The sequence below is a fragment of the Cynocephalus volans genome, chromosome 6, assembly GCF_027409185.1.
Source record: "Cynocephalus volans isolate mCynVol1 chromosome 6, mCynVol1.pri, whole genome shotgun sequence".
Lineage (NCBI taxonomy): Eukaryota > Metazoa > Chordata > Mammalia > Dermoptera > Cynocephalidae > Cynocephalus > Cynocephalus volans.
The window spans coordinates 105,221,008-105,241,241 of NC_084465.1; the positions used below are offsets into that span (position 1 = coordinate 105,221,008).

At 50.5% G+C, this 20,234-nt stretch overlaps 1 protein-coding gene across 3 annotated transcripts in view; it reads left to right on the forward strand.

Annotated features, from left to right (window-relative positions):
* CIITA (class II major histocompatibility complex transactivator) overlaps window positions 1-20,234 on the forward strand; it is a 45,289-nt gene that overhangs the window by 24,765 nt on the left and 290 nt on the right. Inside the window, exons 3-17 of one of the 3 annotated variants that reach the window (XM_063100286.1) lie at window positions 829-891; window positions 1,075-1,155; window positions 3,521-3,565; window positions 4,829-4,981; window positions 5,444-5,587; window positions 6,512-6,676; window positions 7,193-7,261; window positions 7,944-9,603; window positions 10,441-10,599; window positions 11,271-11,342; window positions 14,802-14,882; window positions 15,475-15,567; window positions 16,879-16,965; window positions 19,383-19,466; window positions 19,626-19,709. In XM_063100286.1, coding sequence (XP_062956356.1) covers window positions 829-891; window positions 1,075-1,155; window positions 3,521-3,565; window positions 4,829-4,981; window positions 5,444-5,587; window positions 6,512-6,676; window positions 7,193-7,261; window positions 7,944-9,603; window positions 10,441-10,599; window positions 11,271-11,342; window positions 14,802-14,882; window positions 15,475-15,567; window positions 16,879-16,965; window positions 19,383-19,466; window positions 19,626-19,709 — 3,040 coding nt within the window. Of the gene's footprint in view, window positions 1-828; window positions 892-1,074; window positions 1,156-3,520; window positions 3,566-4,828; window positions 4,982-5,443; window positions 5,588-6,511; window positions 6,677-7,192; window positions 7,266-7,823; window positions 7,831-7,943; window positions 9,604-10,405; window positions 10,600-11,270; window positions 11,343-14,801; window positions 14,883-15,474; window positions 15,568-16,878; window positions 16,966-19,382; window positions 19,467-19,625; window positions 19,710-20,234 lie in introns of all 3 variants that reach the window. The other 2 variants (XM_063100285.1, XM_063100287.1) reach the window with 2 other exon arrangements.

The window sequence follows — 20,234 nt, forward strand, 5'->3', positions numbered from 1 at the left end:
ATCATCATTATTGCCATTATTTTATTTCTCAGTTCAGAAGTTTTCCATGGCTCCCATTGCCTATGAATCAAGTCCTAACTTTCTGCAGCGTGAAACTTCTACCGCAGTCACATTTCTCTCAGACCCTAAAAACTTTTGTTCACTCTGTCACCACGATCTAGAAAGCCCTCCACTCTCCTCCTCTCAAACTCTGCCCCATCTTTCAAGGCCTGGCTCCAAGATCCTTTCCTCTGGGAAGCCCTCCCTAATTGCCCCGTTCTAGTACACACTCTTTCCTCTGACCTCTTGCCATGATAACTGTCTTCTTATGGTCCTCAAGCCATGTACCAGTTCGTATAACTAACCACCATTTATTGAGTGCCTACTGTGTACTGGCTTTTGTGTTGGATGCTTTAAGTGCAGAGCCTTGAATCATCACCATCCATCCCTGGGTTGCAGGTGTTATTCATTCTCTTTACACAGATAAGGAAATGAGGGCCCAGAGAGGTTAAGTAACTGGACCAAGGTTGCACAGCTGGCAGGGCTAGTGGAGAGTAGAGGTGGAATTCGAACTCAAACCCTGTGCCAACTCTGCCTCTCTGCCTTGCATTACTTTATAGTGGTAGGTAAGTTTTCACGGATACATACCTCATGTCTTGAATTAGATTAACAGCCCATGAAGGTCAATGTTCATTCATTCACTTGATCATTTATTCATTCAGCAAACATTTATTGAGCCTCCACTGTGTGCCAGGTCCACAGCTCCCTGGTGCCTAGCCCAAGGCCTGGTACACAGTAGGCCTTCAGGAAGACCTTGTTGATTGACTGTGCTTTTCCTTGTCTGGGCAGCGGAACTGGACCAGTATGTGTTTCAGGATTCCCTGATGGAGGGCTTGAGCAAAGACATTTTCAGTAAGTTGGAAGAGGGGAGGGGTCCTGGATCAGCCTGCCTCTCCTTCCTTGTTGCTTGGGGAGCCCCATGTACCTGATGACCACCCCTCGATGGTGGTCAGGTCCCTCTCCCAATGTAAGACAACAGAGGCTTGCTTTGGGCCTCCATTGATTGTGCAAGTCGGTCTCTGTTTTTCTCCAAAGTTGAACACATAGGATCAGAGGAAGTGATCGGCGAGCATGTGGAGGTGCTGGAGGAAGCGGGGCAGAAAAGTCAGAAAAGACGTGAGTGAGCCCCTCCCTGGCCCAACCTAGCCTTGCTGGAGACCTGGCCCTTCCTCAGCTCCAAAGCCTGCTGTGGCTCCCAGTCGCTTTCCAGGTTAAGTCCTGTCTGCCTCGCCTGGGTTTGGAGGCCCCCAATGCCTCTCTCCTCACCACTGCCCACTGTGACCCAGCAAGGAAACAGATGGCCCGGGTGTAAAGGGCCACTCTTCCGGTGGGTTTCTGTCCCTGACTATTTTGATTGCCAGTCCCAAAAAGACCTTCCAGTTCTGGCTTTCTTTCATCCCTAGTGGTCACTACTGTATTTGAGGAAGGTCTCTTCAAGCGCAGGTTCTGACATCAGTAAGAACTGGGTTTGAATCCTGGATCTGCTATTTATGGTCTGTGAGACCTGGCCGAGTACCTGCACCTCTGAGTCTCTTCCCATTCTCCCTGCCTCCTTAGAATGTCCTCAGGTGGCAGTCAATGGGAGTTTTTAAACCAGATCATTTCACTGCCCTGATAACCCACCAATGCCCACAAAATACATACATACCACAAGGCCTGCATGATCTGACCTTTCCCACCACCTCAAACTCACCATGAGCCACCATGCTCCAGCCACGTTGGCTCCTTTCCACTCCTGTAATCCATGTGCCCTTTTCAGCCTGAGGGCCTTTGCACCTGCTGTTCTGTCTACCTGGAACACCCTTCCCCCAGGTCTTCCCATGGCTGGCCCCTTTGAATCTTTTAGATCTTGGCTAAAATGTCACCTCTTCCTGGAAGCCTTCCCTGACCACCCTTCTACATAGATTAGCCCATTTATTTTCACTTTCTTTGTGTCTTTCCTAGCACCTTTGCACTGTGGCAGTCTGGACTTATTTTCTTTATTGCCTTTTGCCTAGTTCTCCCTCTGTGAAGACAAGAACCTTGTCTTTCCCACTCATCACTGCTTTGCCAGCATCTAGCACAGTGCCCTGGTATGCAGTAGCACCTTGATAAATATCTGCTGAATGAAAATACCTGTAAAATGGGCATAACCGGGGACTGGACCGTGGCTCACTTGGGAGAGTGTGGTGCTGATAACACCTAGGCCACGGGTTCAGATCTCTATATAGGGATGGCCGGCTAGCTCAATTGAAAGAGAATGATGCTGACAACACCAAGTCAAGGGTTAAGATCCCCTTGGTGGTCATCTTTAAAAAAAAAAATGGGCATAACCATTAATTGAGTGCTTACTATGTGCCAGACTATGTGGAAGCCTGTACCAATTTATTTATTTTCGAGCAGGTGAATCAGAAACATGGCATAAAAATTCAAAAAACGCAAAGAATATTCAGCGAAAAAAATCTCTCTCCTACTCCTGTACCCTAGTCCCTCAGTTTCCCTTCCTGAAAGCAACCTATCTTACCAGCTTCCTTTTTGCCTCATCAAAAATATTCTATTCATCTATAAGCCAGATCCTTTAAAAAAATTTTTTTTCCATACAATGGCCACATTTTATCTACACTGTTCTGCACTTCAATTTCTACATTTAACATGTCTGGGAGGTCATTTCCATATTACTTATGGAGAAGACATGGACCTATCTCCAGGGGCTTTTTTTTTTTTCTTCTTCTTCTTTTTTGTTTTCATGTAATAAATATTTTCCCCAACATTTTAGTATGAATATTTTTAACATAGTAAAGGTGCAGAAATGACACAGTGCACACCCATAAATCCACTACTTAGATTCTGCAATTAATGTTTGGCTCTATTTGCCTAATCATATCTCTCTATATGTCCATCCCTCTATCCAGCCCCCATCCATAATTTTGTTGCTGGTACACATCAAAGTCAATTGCAGACAGCAGTACCCTTCCTATGTATGCTACAGCTTGCCTGTTCCTTTTTAGATGCACAGTGTTTCATTGAGTGGATGAACCATAATTTGTTTAATCAGCCCCTTGCTAAGGAACACAAGGGTTTTTTATGCATTGATGCGCTAAGTGTTGATACTCACTCACTGATTTCCAATATACAGAAGTGACATAGGAGCCACCAACCCCATTTCACAGATGAGAGATCAAAGGCTCGGAGAGGCTGTGTTGCAAAGGCACACAGCTAGAAAGGGATTCAAAATCAAATTGTTTTGCTTTGATACAACCTGTGTCATGTCGCCTTTATGGTTCTGCCTTTTTCACTGACTCACTGCCCGAGCTTCGAGCTGGTGTTTGGGCTCAAGCCAAGGAGAAGGGACTGAATGGTTAGAGGAAGACAAGGGACTAGGATCCCAAGGCCACTTCCCCACCCTTTAAGGCAAGGCCATATGGCTGCTGGGGTCGATGAGCCCCTCTTGGCTTTGGACACCCCTTCCCTGGGGCAACTGACCATGGTGTTCTCTCTGCAGCTTTCCCAGAGGAGCTTGCCATGGACCTGAAGCACAGGAAGCTAGGTGAGCACAGAAGGTGGGCCCAGAGATATTCCGAGGCAGGGAAGCTGGGGTCTCCTCAGGTGTGTACAGAATCTAGCATTGAAAGCTGAGGCTCAGAGAGGTGAAGTCACTTGTCCAAGATCAAACAGCTGGTGAGAGGGGAAGGTGAGATTCAAACCAAGATCATGATGCTCTAACACATGCTCTGAAGCTTGAGAGCTGCCAGGAGGTTTGGCTTCTCCTAAAAGCTCCCCAACACCCATTCTTCGTTCCTCTGAGTCAGAGCTGAGACCCACCCCCCTGCCTGGTTTCACTGCCCCTCCATGCCACACTTCTCCTTTCAGCGTGCAATCTTGGAGGATCAGCCAATCACCCATTGCCCTCCCACCCTCCTTAGAGCTCCCATGGCTCAGTGAGCACCTCCCCCAAGCTTCTCCCACCAGATGCTTCCGCCCCTCCCTTCCTCTCCACCCCTGCCCCCATGTTGTTACTGCAAAGGTAGAGAGACCAGCCCCTGTGTGGAGAACAGACTGAGGAATAAAAGCCTGATGGAGGAAGCCTAGGACCCACCTTCAGAAAGTTCTAATCTGATGGTGGAGACAGGGGCCCTGCCCATGAAGACCCTTTCCAGGATGATGGAGAAGTGGTCCCTGTCCTCAGGGAGCTCCGGATCTGATGGGACAGACAGGGTCTTACTTTCCAAGACTCCCAATCTGATGGGAGGGACAGAAGCTCTGCCCTTGAAGATCTCAGGATGAAGGGGTCCCTGTTCTCAGGGAGTCCCAGTCTGATGAGGGAGGCAAATCCCTCCCATCTTCTGTCTCTCTATTAAGTGGAGGAGATTAAACCCCTGCCCCAAGTCTGCTTGCACACAGGTGCACAGTATAGCCCCTGCCCTTCCTTGGGCAGAGCCTGAGTGCTTGGGGCTTCTTCAGGTCCCCCAAGGGGTTCAATGAATGGTTGTGGAGGGTGGGAGGGGCCTGGAGCCAACTGCCTATCCATAGGTTCTGTTCTGCCCCTTGCTCTCTGTGTGGGGCCTCAAGGGTCCTGCTCAGGGAAGCTCTTGGGACCTGGTCACAAGGAGAGGGCTGGCATGGGGGTGCTGCCTGGCACAGAGCAGTTGTTGATCAACCCAGCTGCAGCCAGGGCTGAGAAGAGGACAGGCGTTTCCTTTAACTGCCAGAAGAGAGACCCACACCACTCCCAGAGCCCTCCCCACCTCAGGCAGGCCCCTCTAGGCGCCCAGATCGCCCCCAGCCTCTCACCAAGCCCCTTTCCCCACAGCTGAGCCCCCTGCTGCACCCATGGTGACTGGCAGTTTCCTGGTGGGGCCAGCGAGCAACTGCTCTGCCCTCCCCTGCCCTCCACCACCCGCTCTGTTCAGCCAGGAGCCAGCATCCGGCCAGACCTGCCTGGAGGAAACCGTTCAAGTGCCTGGTATGTTAGGGGGCCAGGAGAGGGTGGGTTTCCGACTCCTGGGAGGTGGCTGAGGAGTTGGCAGTAAGGCAGGGACTGCCAAGAACAGGAACCTCCCTGCCATCAGCGTCACTCACCTCCATCCCAGCCAGTTTCGTCCTCAGGATCTCCATTGGCTCAGCCCCTGCCAGAGAACATGCCTTGGAGGGAAACATCCCAGGGGGGCCTAGGAGAGAGCCTCTACGCATTAGGAAACTCACCCACCAGCCCTGTTCATTCACCAACTCTTCATGGAGCACCTTCTGTACACAGCCACTCTGTGCCAGGTGCTAGGGACACCACCATGGGAAAGACAGACACAGCTGCTGCTCTCAGGGAAATTAGAGCCCTTTAGGAGGTCAACCATTAATCAGAGAATCACAAACAGAATCACAGATGTAGTTGCTATAGAAGATCTCACCTCCCTGCCTTTGTATCTCTCAGTGCCGCCCTCCACTTTCTCGCTGAGCTGCCTGAATCTGCCGGCTGGGCACATCCAGTTCATCCCCACTCTCCCCACTCTGCCCCAGGGGATCTGGCAAATCTCAGGGGCTGGGACAGAGGTCTCCAGTATATTCATCTACCATGGTGAGTGTGTGAGGCCTGGCCACCTGACCACCTCTCCCTCCTACCTGACTATTCCCGGACCCCATGCTCCACGCATCCCAGGCATCTGGCAGTTGTGGCCCTGCACCTTCTTGTAATCCTTCCTCCCCAGCATGCCTTTCTCTGTCCCCATTTCCCAAAAATCAAAGCAGAGGAGCAGAGTTCCCTGCAGTGTTCTGGGTGTGTGACAGAGTGGCTGTGTAGCCATCTGTATGTCATTTTCCCCTCTGACCCTCAGTTTTTTCTTCTTTTTTTTAAAAAAAAAAACATTGTTTTATTTTTCAAGTACAACATTGATACATGCTCATTAACAAGCCAAACAATAAGAGGTGCTTACAAGAGTTAACTGAGTGTCTCCCTCTTTCTTTCAGTATACCGATGTGAACAGTTTGGTGTGCATCCTTGCACAGCTCTCTCTGATTTGTTTCCTGATCAGTTAAATGGTGTCTGCCAATCTGCCACACTGAGGGGTTGTGAATTGCCCCAGGGAAGGCATGTTTGGGCTGTCATGGACAAAACCAGGGGATGCTCCCCCCATTCAAGTTGAGAGCATCCTTTGATGGTTGTGTGACAGTTTCCATATAACACCATAGAAAGAAGGGAGCAGTTCCTAACATCCAGGAAAATGAGTACTGACCACACAGTGGGAAGAGTAATATAGTAGCACTTGCCCTAAGCTCCATGTGAGCTGATTGTGTCCATTTCACAGATGGGGAAACCAAGGCTCCAGGAGCTAAATGTAACTCCAGAGCTCTTTTCTCAGCTTGATCCTGGGATATTTTCCTTTGGAAATTCCCCTCTCCTCTACCTGGACTTCCCAAGCTCCATAGCCTGATTGGGGTGGGGGTGCCCAAGTGGGTTCCTGGAACCTGGTTGTTCTTATACCCCTGTCCACCCCCAATGTAGGCAAGATGCCCCAGGTCAGCCAAATCCCCCCTTCCAGCGGCTCAGCTGTCCACAGCCTCCCAAAGTCCCCAGACCGGCCCGGCTCCACCAGCCCCTTTACCCCATCAGCAGCTGACCTGCCCAGCATGCCCGAACCGGCCCTGACCTCCCGTGCAAACGTGACAGGTAAGGACCCTTGGGGCCGGTGAGAGCTACTAGAAGCAGAATTGAGGCCCTGGGGCAAGGAATGGCCCCAGGCAAGGCCCACGAACAGAGCTGCCTGCAGGGTAAGGCAGGTCACATTCATGGGTAAAACAGGGCAAGGAGGGTCTCCATTGAGTGGACAGCATGATTGGCGGGGAGGGGACAGCTGGAGAATCCACATCCCACCCAAATGGGGCCACCAGCCCTCAGCTGCTTGTTATCCAGCAGGAAGCAGGCCCAGCATGGCCAGGTCTTCTGAAGCATGGATATTGTCGTTTTTAAAACATGGGTGAAAGTTTTCAAAGTTCATCTGACCAAAGGAAGACATTTTGAGTCAGATACAGCCTCGGGCCACTATCTTATAACCTCCACCTTGGGAGGCTCAGCCCATGTGGGCTCTGCCCTTGGTAGGATCTGAGGACTGCATGGCCCAGAGGGAGGGATGTCCCTGGGGGGTGCCTCTCACCCTAACTCTGACATTAGCTTCTCCTTCTCCAGAGAATGAAATCTCCCCCACCCAATGCCGGGCAGTTAAAGAGGTCTCCAGCAAGCTTCCAAAATGGCCAGGTGAGTGGGGGCAGGTCCTTCTGCCCTGGATGCTGGAGGCAGAAGCCCCAATCTGGTTTCACTTCATTCATTCACTCAACACTCATGCAATCCCTCATTGTGGCTCATTCATTCATTCATTCATAGTCACTTACTTGATGACGCCATCATCTCAGCATTCATTCCACCATTCACTCAAGTGATATTTACTGAGGACCTGTTGAGAGAATGAAAGAGGGGACAGTGGATGATTGAGTGAGTGCATGAAGGAAGAAGTCAGTGAGTCTGGGAGTGATAGAAGGTGGGAATGAAAGAATAAATAAGAGAGTGGCTAAATTAACAAGTGCTTACTTCCAGGCTCTAAGCACACTAGATACATTAAATCATTAACGTCCCAAGCAACCCTAACATTATCCTCATTTTATAGATGAGAAGACTGAGGCATAGTGGGGTGTGTAATGCACTCCAGATTACACTAGGATTTGAACCCAGACACATGGCTCTCCTGTCTAAATTCTTAACAGGAGTGGGTAAATAAACAAGCGAGAAGATGAGGGAATGAATGAATGAATGAATGACTAAGTGCCTGGGTGGCTGTATGAGGCAGCCGTGCAGACTGTGATGAATGGATGAAGAAGCTGGTGATGGCAGCAGGTCCCACCACTCATGTTCCCCACCCCAACACACCCCTCGGCCCTTGCAGAGACGGTGGAGCAGTTCTATCGCTCGCTGCAGGACAAGTACCGGGCCGAGCCCACGGGCCCAGACGGCATCCTGGTGGAGGTGGATCTGGTGAGAGCACGGCTGCAGAGGATCAGCAACAAGAGCCAGGAGAGGGAGCTGGCCACCCCAGACTGGGCAGAGCGGCAGCTGGCCCATGGGGGGCTGGCCGAGGTGCTGCTGGCTGCTCATGACCGCCGGCGGCCACGAGAGACACAAGTGATCGCTGTGCTGGGCAAGGCTGGGCAGGGGAAAAGCTGCTGGGCCCGGGCAGTGAGCAGAGCCTGGGCCTGTGGCCAGCTTCCACAGTATGACTTCACCTTCTATGTCCCCTGTCACTGCTTGGACCGCCCGGGAGATGCCTACCGCCTGCAGGATCTGCTCTTCTCCCTGGGCCCGCAGCCACTAGCGGCAGATGACAAGGTCTTCAGCCACATCTTGAGGTGGCCTGACCGTGTTCTGCTCATCCTGGATGCCTTCGAGGAGCTGGAGGCCCAGGATGGCTTTCTGCACAGCATGTGTGGACCAGTGTCCACAGAACCCTGCTCCCTCCGGGGGCTGCTGGCAGGCCTCTTCCAGCGGAAGGTGCTACGGGGCTGCACCCTGCTCCTCACGGCCCGGCCCTGGGGCCGCCTGGCCCAGAGCCTGAGCAAGGCCGATGCCATCTTTGAGATGGCTAGCTTCTCAGCTGAGCAGGCCCAGACCTACATGATGCACCACTTTGAGTGCTTGGAGGCAACTGAGAAGCAAGAGAGAGCCCTGGCACTCCTCCGAGACCGGCCGTTTCTCCTCAGTCATGGCCACAGCCCTACTTTGTGCCGGGCAGTGTGCCAGCTGTCTGTGGCCCTGCTGCAGCAGGGGGGTGAGGCCGAACTGCCCTCCACACTTACGGGACTCTACGTGGGCCTGCTAGGCCTGGCTACCCGCGATGGCCCCCCAGAGGCCCTGGTGGGTCTGGCCAAGCTGGCCTGGGAGCTGGGCCGCAGACACCAGAGTACCCTGCGGGAGGGCCAGTTCCCCTCGGTGGAAGTGAGGACGTGGGCTGAGGCCAAAGGCTTAGTGCAGCCTGTCCCGGGGATCGCAGCGGCCACAGAGGCTGAGTGGTCCTTCTCCAGCTTCCTCCTGCAATGCTTCCTGGGGGCCGTGTGGCTGGCTCTGAGCAGTGAAATCAAGGACAAGGAGCTGCTGCAGTATTTAGCACTGACCCCAAGGAAAAAGAGGCCCTATGACAACTGGCTGGAGGGAGTGCCACGCTTTCTGGCTGGACTAATCTTCCAGCCCCACGCCCGCTGCCTGGGAGCACTGGTTGGGCCAATGGCAGCTGCCTTGGTGGACAAGAAGCAGAAGGTACTCTCCAGGTACCTGAAGCGGCTGCAGCCGGGGACGCTGCGGGCAGGGCGGCTGCTGGAGCTGCTGCACTGCGCCCACGAGGCAGAGGAGGCTGGGATTTGGCAGCACGTGGTGCGGGAGCTCCCTGCCCGCCTCTCCTTCCTGGGCACCCGGCTCACACCTCCCGATGCACATGTGCTGGGCAGGGCCTTGGAGGCGGCGGGCCGAGACTTCTCCCTGGACCTCCGCAGCACTGGCATTGACCCCTCAGGACTGGGGAGCCTCGTGGGACTCAGCTGTGTCACCCGTTTCAGGTGGGGGCAGGAGGCAAGGGAAATGCCCCCTTGTGCTGGGGACCAAATGGTCTTGGTGCTAGGTCCAGTGTTTACTTTATGCAGTCTCTTTTAGTATGCACAGAATGGAGTCCCCCTAGTTTTAAGATGAGAATGCTGAGGTTCAGAGAAGGGTAGCCACTTGTCCAAAGCCACACAGCTAGTGAGTGTTAGCATCATTCTTCCAACCAATATTTGAAGGCCTGATATGTGTCAGGCACCAGGCCATATCTAGAATCTGACTGACCTGAGTACAAATTTGTTTTCTTCTCTCCATCCCCTGATCAAGCCATAGTTTTCTCATGCTTAGATTAAACCTGGGCCTCCCTGCCTCCATTCTCTCCTCTTCCACTCCACTTCATATTCAGCCACCAGAGAAATCTTCCCAGAACTTGAATCTGATCATAGTCCACTCCTGCTCATAACCCTTCTGGGATATTCCATCATCTTCAGCATAAAGTCTAAATTCTTTTATTTGGCCCATTTAAGTCCTGCAATCTGCTTGAGCAATTCAGCTTCATCTTCAGAGAATTGCTCCCACATTTCCCCAAGCTGTAAGGTCCTACACAATTGTGCCAAGACTTTAGCACTGAGCTTCCTGGCAGCCAAAGCAAGAAGGGAAACAAAAACCACTATGAGAATTTCAAGAAAGGAGGACTCAATAAGGGCTGGAATGGTCATAGAAGGCTTCCTAGAGGAGATAGAGGTTGAGCTAAGGAGGAAAGTATCTGAATAGGTAGGAGATCCCTTTGTGGAGCTGCCCCTCCATTATGGTCTAGCCCAGTCATGGTGCCTGGGTCTGAGACCCTTCCTCCACAGGGCTGCCTTGAGTGACACAGTGGGGCTATGGGAGTCCCTGCGGCAGCGTGGGGAGACCAAGCTACTCCAGGCAGTGGAGGAGAAGTTCACTATCGAGCCTTTCAAGGCCAAGTCCCTGAAGGATGTGGAAGACTTGGGCAACCTCGTGCAGACCCAGAGGTAAGGGGGAGAGAGGATGGGAGGGAGGTTGTCGAGGCCACGCAGGTTGAGGACATGTAGAACCCATTATCAAATTTGTCATTGGCCTCCTGTCCTTTGGGGCACCCCATGCCCTCCCCCTGGCCAACAACTATGCAGAATCTCTCATTGCTGTTACTACTCAAGCAGAGCTCCCAGGATTTAACACTTTGCCCCATTCAAAAATTTGCCATCATGTTCCGAATTGTTTCTCAGCTAAAGTCAACGAGAAATTCTCCCCTGCTCGAAGTGAACGAGGATGCATTCTCCATTTAGTGACAGACGGGACACCTACTGCCGTGCTTTGAGGCATTTAGGACCTGTATTGACCCCAAGTTATAGATGGCAGAGCCAAGATCCAGAGGGCAGAGGAAATTTGACCACAAGTTAACTGTCTTTCATGCATTCCTTCATCACACATTGAGCACCTACTGTGCGCTGCCTGGGATAGGTGCTGTTACATGCCTACTCTGAGGCTCTTTTCCACGGAACACACAGTCCTGAGGTTTTTCTCTTTAACAGAGGCAACAACAGCCTCAAGGAAGACAATCCTCCCAGGGAATTTTGGGCACTGGGGTGGGCATCAAGGAACTAAGAGGGGGGCTCAGAGACAGAAGAGCCTGCTCCCTGCTAACATAGCCTGTTCTCTCCAGGATAAGAAGTTCCTCGGAAGACACAGCTGGGGAACTCCCTGCTGTCCAAGACCTAAAGAAACTGGAGTTTGCGTAAGCAAAGTGGTGTATTGTCTTGGGTCCTCACAAGCTTTCTTCTCTAGCATTAGCTGGCCTTGTGCCTGCAGCATTGGAGATGGATCCCCAGAATCGTTCTTTCCTTCTTGCCCACCACTTTGGAAACCAGCTTCCAGCAGCAGGAGTGTGGCTGATCTGGGAAAGTGCTGGAGATTCTCAGATTTGAAGCTAATTGACCCATTTGCTGGGTAACAGTCCCATTCATTTGTTCAACAGACTTATCGAGCACCAACTTGAGGGACTGAGGCTGCTGTGTTCAATGAGCTTACAGTCTAGTTAGCTCCTCTCTTTAGGAGGTCAGGGGGACTTCCTAGAAGAGGTGATATCTGCATTGAAGGTTGACCAAGGATTAGGAACAAGGCAAGTGGGGAGGCCCTGTGGAGTGGAGAGTGGGGAAGGAGAAAGGCCTTGCAGGAATTGTAACTCACCCAGTGTGCCCCCCGCCCATGACCTTCCACAGGAGGATGCTGCCATGACCACCTTTTGAGTCCTTTTCCCAGCTGTGGCCAGGGACTGTAGAGCACCACTTGTGCCTGAATTTGCTCACTTCTGTGGCCAAGGAGTGGACTCCCCAGGGGGAATGCAACAGCCCTGGCCAATACCACTGTCTAAATCCCAGGTGTTTGCCCCACCTCCAGGCACTGGTTCTCAGCCCTGGCTGCATATCAGAATCATTGATGGTTTTAGTCATTGCATGCTCAGACCCCACCCAAACCCAGTGATTCAGACCAGGCTCCTGTTTAAAGGACTCCCAGGAGCTTTTCTCTTTTTTCGGTGGCTGGCCAGTATAGGGATCAAACCCTGGACCTTGGTGTTATCAGCACCACACTCTAATCAACTGAACTAACTGGCCAGCCCCCTGGAAGCTTTTGATGTGCACCTAGGGTGAACAAGCATCCCAGCTTGCCTAGGACTGTCCTGGTTTTAGCCCTGCAAGTCTCTCATCGTGGGAATCCCTTTAGTCCCAGGCAGACTGGAAAAGTTGTTCACCCTATGTGTGGCCAGGGCTGGGAGCCACCCACCGGTATGGGGCCCTGAGAGAGCAGCAATAATTATCATTATATTTAGATCTGTCTGTTAGAACATAGCTTTTCAATTTGCAAAGCACTTTTGCCTCTATTATCTCAGGTGATCTTCCTTTGAGAGTATTGTTATCATCTCCCCATTATATACATGGAGACACTAAGGGCTAGAGAGTTTAAATTGTTTGTCCAAAATCATAAAAATCAGGTCAGCCTGGCTCCAAGCTCCAACCGAGGAAAAAGCTAATCTAGTGTTTGGTCCTTGTTAGGGGTCTAGGATCATCTAACAATTAGGAAGGAATTGTTAGACACCTAATAATTATATATAATTTCACTAATCTCAGGAGCTACTCTGGGAGATGGTCATTATCTTCCCCATTTTACAGATGAGGAAACTGAGGCCCAGCAAGATTAAGGGACTTGCCCACAGTTCCCCTGCTGATCACCCATAAGCTGTCAGCTCCCCCATCACTGCTTCCCCCCACCCCCACACTGTGCCCCAGAAAAAGCCAAGCATCTATTGTTTTGAGCAGAGACAAGGTGCCACATTTGTATGGAAGCAAAAATGTTGCTGAAAAGAGGAAATGTGTGAAAGCCGTCACCTAGGACCTTTTCTGGCTCTGAATCATTTTTAGCTTAAAAAGCCCCTAGTTCAAGGTCAGAACTGTGGTCTGGGAACAGCACCATGGGGTGGAACAAACTAGAGCTGGGTGACCAGCCACCTGGAGGCCAGAAGTCCTGAGAAGTTTCTGAGGAAGGAAGGAGGAAGGAAAGGACTATTTTGGGAGTCTGCTCTGGTAGTCGCTGTGCTGTAGGCCTCATCTGCCTGTCAAATTAAGCCAATTGGCTGCTCATAACCCTGCAGGGACACCACTCATACTTCCTTGATTTGTCCTTCCCTGATTTGTCCCTGCTTACCTCTTCACCCTTATCTCTCCAGCCACATGGACCACCTGGCTGGTTTTCAACCACACTAAGCATGGTCCAGCCTCTGAGCCTTTGCACTGGCTGTGCCTCCTGCCTGGAACGCTCTTCCCCAGATATCTGCATGCCCCACGCCTCCTCTTTCTTCTGGTCTTTACTCAGTGGAGCCTTTTCTGACCCTCATATTTAAAAGTGAAGTTCTACCCCTACTAGCCACTGTACTTTTTTCCATATCACTCATGATCTCAGACTCCAGATCATTGACCAGTTTCTTTGATTATCTGTCTTTCCCGCTGGAATGTTAGCTCCACGAAGGCAGGGACTTTTGTCTTTTCCATTCGCAGCTTTCTCCCCCAGGCCTGGCACATAAGAGGCAAGCAGTAAATAACTGAAGATGAATTCCATAATCCTTCCAGCAACCTCATAGATTGGGGCTAACTATTCAAGGAGACTGAGACTCGGAAATAAAGGGATTTGCCAAGACCCTTAGTATAGGAACTAAGTGACAGGTCCTGGAGTCCAGCTCTGATCTTGTGGCCTTTTGCTGAGGCTAGTGGTTCCCATACCTTGGGATTTCAGAGACCGAGACCATTTAAGAAGGAATTTGAATGCGCAGGTATCTTTTAATTTTTATCAAGTGTGTTCATTCATACAAATAACAACAAAATAACCACTGCTGGTGCCATCAAAAAAGTTTAAAGGATGTATTTCAGAATAAAAAATTTCTTTACATTGAATATATTTAACCATATATACATACATATATATACTTTTTTTTTTTTTTTTGCGACTGATCGGTATGGAGATCTAAACCCTTGCCCTTGGTGTTATAACACCACACTCTAACCAACTGAGCTAACTGGCAGCCCTTTAACCATATTTCTGAAACAAAAGAAAACAGCCCTTCGTTATCCTTATTTTTCTCATTCCCTTGAAATCTGGTCTAAATGTGGATACAGGCTGTGCGACCTTGTGTGAGTTATTTAGTCACTCTGTGCCTCAGTTTCAACATCTGTGAAATGGGTGTAAGAAGGGCCCTTAACTCAGAGTCATTGGGATTAAGTAAGATCCTGCAGTGAAGGACCCAGCGTGCGCATGTGCCTGGCACAGAAAAAGTGCTCAACAAATGATTCTTTTTGTTATTAAAATGCAAAGACAATTAAGTAAACCATTCAGTTCACCTCGGATGGTGGTCCTCAGCTGGCATCTGGTGACTACTTCACCAGGCTAGGAGGAGAGAAGGAAGCTGGGGAGCCCCCAGCTGGGAGCTCGGCTGGCCTTTTGTGGGGCTTTGTGAAATCTGCTTTAACAGAAGGGATTGGGGTCCCACCTGGTGGGGCTGGGGAGGGGTAAGAGGCTGGAGAGGCTGGGAAGTGGGAGGGGGCCTCAGATGGGGCCTGGCTTCTGCGTCCTGTCTCCACCCCACACTGGGGCTGAATCGAGGGGCTGTGATTGTTTCGGGGTCTGATTCCTGCTCTTTGTCTCCTAGGTTGGGCCCCACCGTGGGACCCCAAGCTTTTCCCAAACTGGTGAGGATCCTCACGGCCTTTTCCTCCCTTCAGCATCTGGAGTGAGTAGAGACCCCGGGACCCTCCCCCTCAACCTTAGGTTTTGAAAACCCCAAACTCTGCCCCAGAGGCACATGCAAAGGCAAGAAACTTCTCTTTATCCCCTTCTGTCTCTCTCCCCTCCTGTTTCCTAGGCATGACTGATGTGAGTGACCTCATGACTCCACTACAGGGAAGGAACAGGAAATGGGAATCCCCAATAATAAAAAAAGTTTTGGGGCCTTTTGTGACCTTTCAAACTCTTTTGCCTAAATGGCCTTAGGTGCTGTGCTCAGCAAACTCCATCAGGGAGGCAGGGTCGATGGGGGGAAGGGCAGGGGGGATGATCCCACTTTACTGTTGCGGTTCCAAGAGATAAAGGAAGTTACCCAAGCTCATGGGGCTCCTAAGAAGCAAAACAAGGATTCTAGCATGCCAGGAGCTAGATCTTGTCCCCTAGGCGGCCAATTGGCACCCCCAGGTGATGAAGACCTGATCTCAAAAGTTCAGGAGTGGGCTGTCTACCTTCGGTGTATACAGAGGGCTGGGGGCTGGGGGGGGGGCAGGTGCCAGGGCCTGATGGGGCTGATGGCTCCCAACTGATTCCCCCTGCAGCCTGGACTCGCTGAGTGAGAACAAGATCGGAGATGAGGGTGTCTCGCAGCTCTCGGCCACCTTCTCTCAACTGAAGGCCCTGGAAACGCTCAAGTGAGTGGGCTGGGCGTGCCCTGCCTGCTGCATCTGGCCCCCAAAGCCCAGCTGGCTTTTTTAGTCTTTCATTCACTCATGCACTCAATCATTCACCCATTTAATCAAATACTCATTCTTCCATTCAATTGTTCATTCACTCATTCAATCATTTCTTTCTTCATTCACTCACCCATTCATCCAACCACTCATCCGATCTTTAATTATTCATCCATCCAATTATGTATTAATTTAATCAACACATATTTAAGGAGCACCTCCCACATGTAGGTACCATTCTAGGCGCTGGAAACCCAGCTTTAAACAAAATAAACAAATGCCCTAACCTCAGGGGTCTTAAATTCTAGTGAGGAGACACAATAAACAAGCAAAAAAATAAATAAATCTGTTATTCTAAAGTATATAGTAATGAAAATACAGAATGTTCAGTGGCAGAAAATTCTACTGGGGGGTAAAATAGGGGAGATAGATTAGAATTTATCAGTAAAACATTTTAATCAAAAGAATAAATTTTTTTAACTGTTCTGGGATTTGGAAAGTTGGAGATGGTTAAGTTGCAAGAGGATCAACATGATTTTTTGCTGAACCTAGAGGGTATTAAAGTCTGTCCACACGCCACCTCATAACCAAGGTTAGAATGGCTAAAAAATTCATCAGAATTCATTTAGCGATTTCCTTAACTGTAGGACACTGAGGCTTCTACAGTAATTTATAGTGTTCTAGGTAACACTGTGAGCTAGATTTCCCTCCTTTATTCCTCTCTCCTCACCCCAACTTGAGAGTTTATTGAGCACCTACTATGTGCCTGCACTGCTCTAGGCACAGGGATACAGTAATAAAGAGAATAGACACAGCTCCTGTCCTTGCGGAGCCCACGGCCAGGCAGGAAGGACAGCTATCCAACAAGTAACACAAACACATATTTAATTACAGTGCTGAAAAGTGGTCTGCAGGGAAAAGACGGGTTACTTTTCCCCCCTTAAAAACAGGTAGGGGAGGGAGAGTGATCTCTCTCTCCCATCCGCATCCTTACCCCCAACATCCATCTCAGCCACAGGAATTAACAGTATCCTTTTATTTATTAAGAGTTAGTGTAAATCTATTCATAGCTCATTACCCACCATGCTCCTCAGATCGATTGTGATTGTCACATGTTTGCTGCTAGAGGCCACCCTGTGAGGAAGTGAGAGTTTCCCTTCTGTGCCGGAGCCTGGGGGGGCAGAAGGTGGGCGGGCGGGGTGGATGGATGCTGATGGGGAAGGGGACATACGAGTTTGGTCCTGAGCCCTCCCCCTCACTGTGTCCCTGCAGCCTGTCTCAGAACAGCATCACCGACATGGGTGCCTGCAAGCTAGCTGAGGCCCTGCCCTCACTCTCTGCGTCTCTTGTCAGGTTGAGGTGAGTGGGACCCCGGTCATTGGTCAGGAGCCAGTCTGTGGGGCTGGGGGAGGGCAGGGAGCCCCCTCATGCTGCTGCAAGATCCAACACTGGGACCCTAGAAATGATCGCTACAGGTTGTTATGCTGCTTTGGCATTGCACAACTCCAGGAAGGGCCATCCACCTAGAATCCAATATGAACACAGCTCCCTAAAGCTGGGCATCACCACAGCCCTGCACAAGAGGATCAGCAGGACCCAGGGAAAGAAACTCTGGGCAAGTCACTAACTCATGCCGAGCCTCTGTTTCCTCATCTGGAAAATAAAACCATCCCAATGGCCTTTGTAAAGCACTTGGCACAATGCCGGCACCTGATGTGCAATAAATATTGGTCCTTTTCCCTCATGGGATGGCAAGATCAAGCTTTTTCTGGAGTCCAGGAGTGGTGGCTTCCGGAGGGCTGACCACACACAAGCAGCCTTGGCCAGCCTTGTTACTTACACACTGGTCAGGGCTTCCACTGCCACCTTCTGGTAGGCCTTGGCATAGCACCTCTTGTTTTGGGGTAACTTCCCCCTAGCCCCTGGTGCAATGCCAGACTAATGAGGGGACTGAGCTTGGACCAGAGACCCACATTGCTCAACTCAGCATTGCCAGGCTGAGAGGAACTTTCCTCCCCTTCCCCAGCCCTCTTCACTTGCTGAGAGTCAGATTCCCAGAAAAGACAGCATCTGGTCTATGTCTATTGATGTGGCAATTCCTGTATCCTTCCAGCCAGGACCACTGTGTGCAGCTATACAGGTTGTACACTGTACAACTCTTAGACTATGCAGTTGGTGCCCCCCAAAGTTGTGCAAGCATCCAATACTCTCTAATGTGAACCATGGCCAGCACCTGTGCTAGGAACTAGAGATACAACTATGAACAAGACAGATACAGTTCTTGCTTTCAAGTTTCTTTCATAATAAGCAAGTAAGCACATGCATAAATAAAATATTTTAGATAGTGATTTATGCTGGGAAGGAAGCTAACAAGGTCCCGGAGAGTACAATAGGAAGTATCAAATTCTCCAGGGCAGTTACCAGATGAGATGACCCTTCCATGGGCAGCTCTTAGGGGAAAAGCACTCCAGGAAGAAGGAACAACAGGTGCAAAGGTCCTGACGTGGGAAAGAGGTTGGGTTTTTGAGGGCTGGAAGGGCCACTGTGTCTGTCTGTATTGACAGAGGGACAGAGGGTGGGAGATGAGGTGGGAGAGGTCAGTGGAGCCCAGATCACGCACGGAGGCCCTTGTAGGTCAGTGGGAGGCATTTGTGTGAATGGAGAAGTAGGTGGGGCATGTGAAGGTGATACATGATCTGATTTACAGTTTAAGAAACATAATTCATGGAATCTAAGATGCCATCCATTGTAAGATGCCATTAACAGGACAAAATGCTGCTAATTAAACTAAGACACTCTAGTGGTTATATGACACACCGTGATCTCAACGACATTCAAATGAGGACATATGCCTCTTGGTATCAATGAAATTGGTGAGATTACTCTGCCTGTAGGGTGGGGGAAGGGCCTCCTGGGTTCAAAACCCACCCAGGAAGTGATTGCAAAGCTCCCACCTGGTTCCTGCCCTGGTATCAGCCAACCTGTGATATTAGGAGATGCTGGAGTTTAAGCCTGAATCCACTTTGCAGCAGTGTAGGCCCCTGCTTTCATATGCAGCCCTGCAGTGCAGCTCTGAGGCTCAGTCATGGCAAAGACATGGCCCCAAAATGAGAAGCACAGTAGCACTTGGCCTGTCAAAAGGATGCTTGGTGATGAGTCTATGGCATGAGCTGGCACCAGTGACATCCAGAGTGCTATCTTCACCACGACTAATGGTGGCTGCGAACACACCACAGAAACCCAAGCTGGCCCCGTGACTCAGTTTTTCTTCCTACACCCGATGTTGGTCACACCTCTACGGTAGCTCGTGTAACCCTCACAAATGCTCCTGTGAGGCAGTCATAACCATGGTTTACATTTACTTCATTCCAGAGGCTGGGGCGCATTCTGAATGTTTTACCAGCATGAACTCTTTACCCCTCCCACAATTACTCAATCATGCCCAAAGCCTGTCGTAGATTGGGGAATTAGCAAACTGAGTCTCAGAGGAGTTAAGTAACTCGCCCAAGATCACACAGGCAGTAAGAGGCAGAGCTGGGATTTGAACTTGGGAAGTTGTCCTCCTGAGAGTTTCCACACTCTCAGCCAGGAAACTGCTTCCCTTTAGTCCTGCTGCTTCCCTGGACTCACCGTGTGCCACAGAGAAGCGGCTTCAACTCTCTGGGCCTCGGTTTGCCCCTCTATAAAATGGGGTGGTAATCCCAGTTTGGTTTGGGTCCTGCTGGGCCCTGACCCCCAGCATCCCTAAGCCCTTCCCTGACCTCTGTTTCTGGCAGCTTGTATAATAACTGCATCTGCGACGTGGGAGCCGAGAGCCTGGCGCATGTCCTTCCAGACATGGTGTCCCTCCGGGTGATGGAGTGAGTGTGGGAGTCTGGGCAGGGGGTGGCTGGGCCCAGGGATTGGGGAGACTGGGGTCCTCCCACTGGCACCATGGGAAGGGCTGGGCATGGCACTGACCTTGGCCTGGAGTTGGATGGTCCCAAGGGCCAGTTCCCAGGATGGGTTTCTCTCCCCAGTGTCCAGTACAACAAGTTCACAGCCGCTGGGGCGCAGCAGCTGGCTGCCAGCCTGAAGAAGTGCCCGCACGTGGAGACGCTAGCGTAAGTCTTGTAGCCCTGGTGGGTGGAGAGCTGTCAGCTCTCCAGTCGTGTGGTTCAGTGTGTGACCTTGGAGCTCAAATCCTGCCTCACCTCCCCCAATGTGCAACCTTAGCCGATCAGGCACTCACCCTTGGCCTCAGTTTCTTCATTTGTAAAATGGGGATGATAATAATATCTACTCCAAGAGGTTCTGTGAGGTTTAAATTAGTCAAGATGTATGAAGTGCTTAGAATAGGACCTGGCACACAAAAATGCTCGATAAGTGCTATATTAGGGTGAACCATATGAAATTGCCTACATTCAACCATTTTTGCCCTATAAAATTGGCAATTTCATATGGTTCAAGCTTATTTTTTATTATGTTGCATGTCTAATGGCCAATACTGATACTTTAAACTCTTTCAAAGCACTTTCATTTGCATGATCACATGTATCTTCTAAGATGGATAGGGTGGGTCTTATAAGACCCATTTTACAGATGAGGAGAATAAAGCACAGAGCAGTTAACTAACCTTTTGAGGTCAC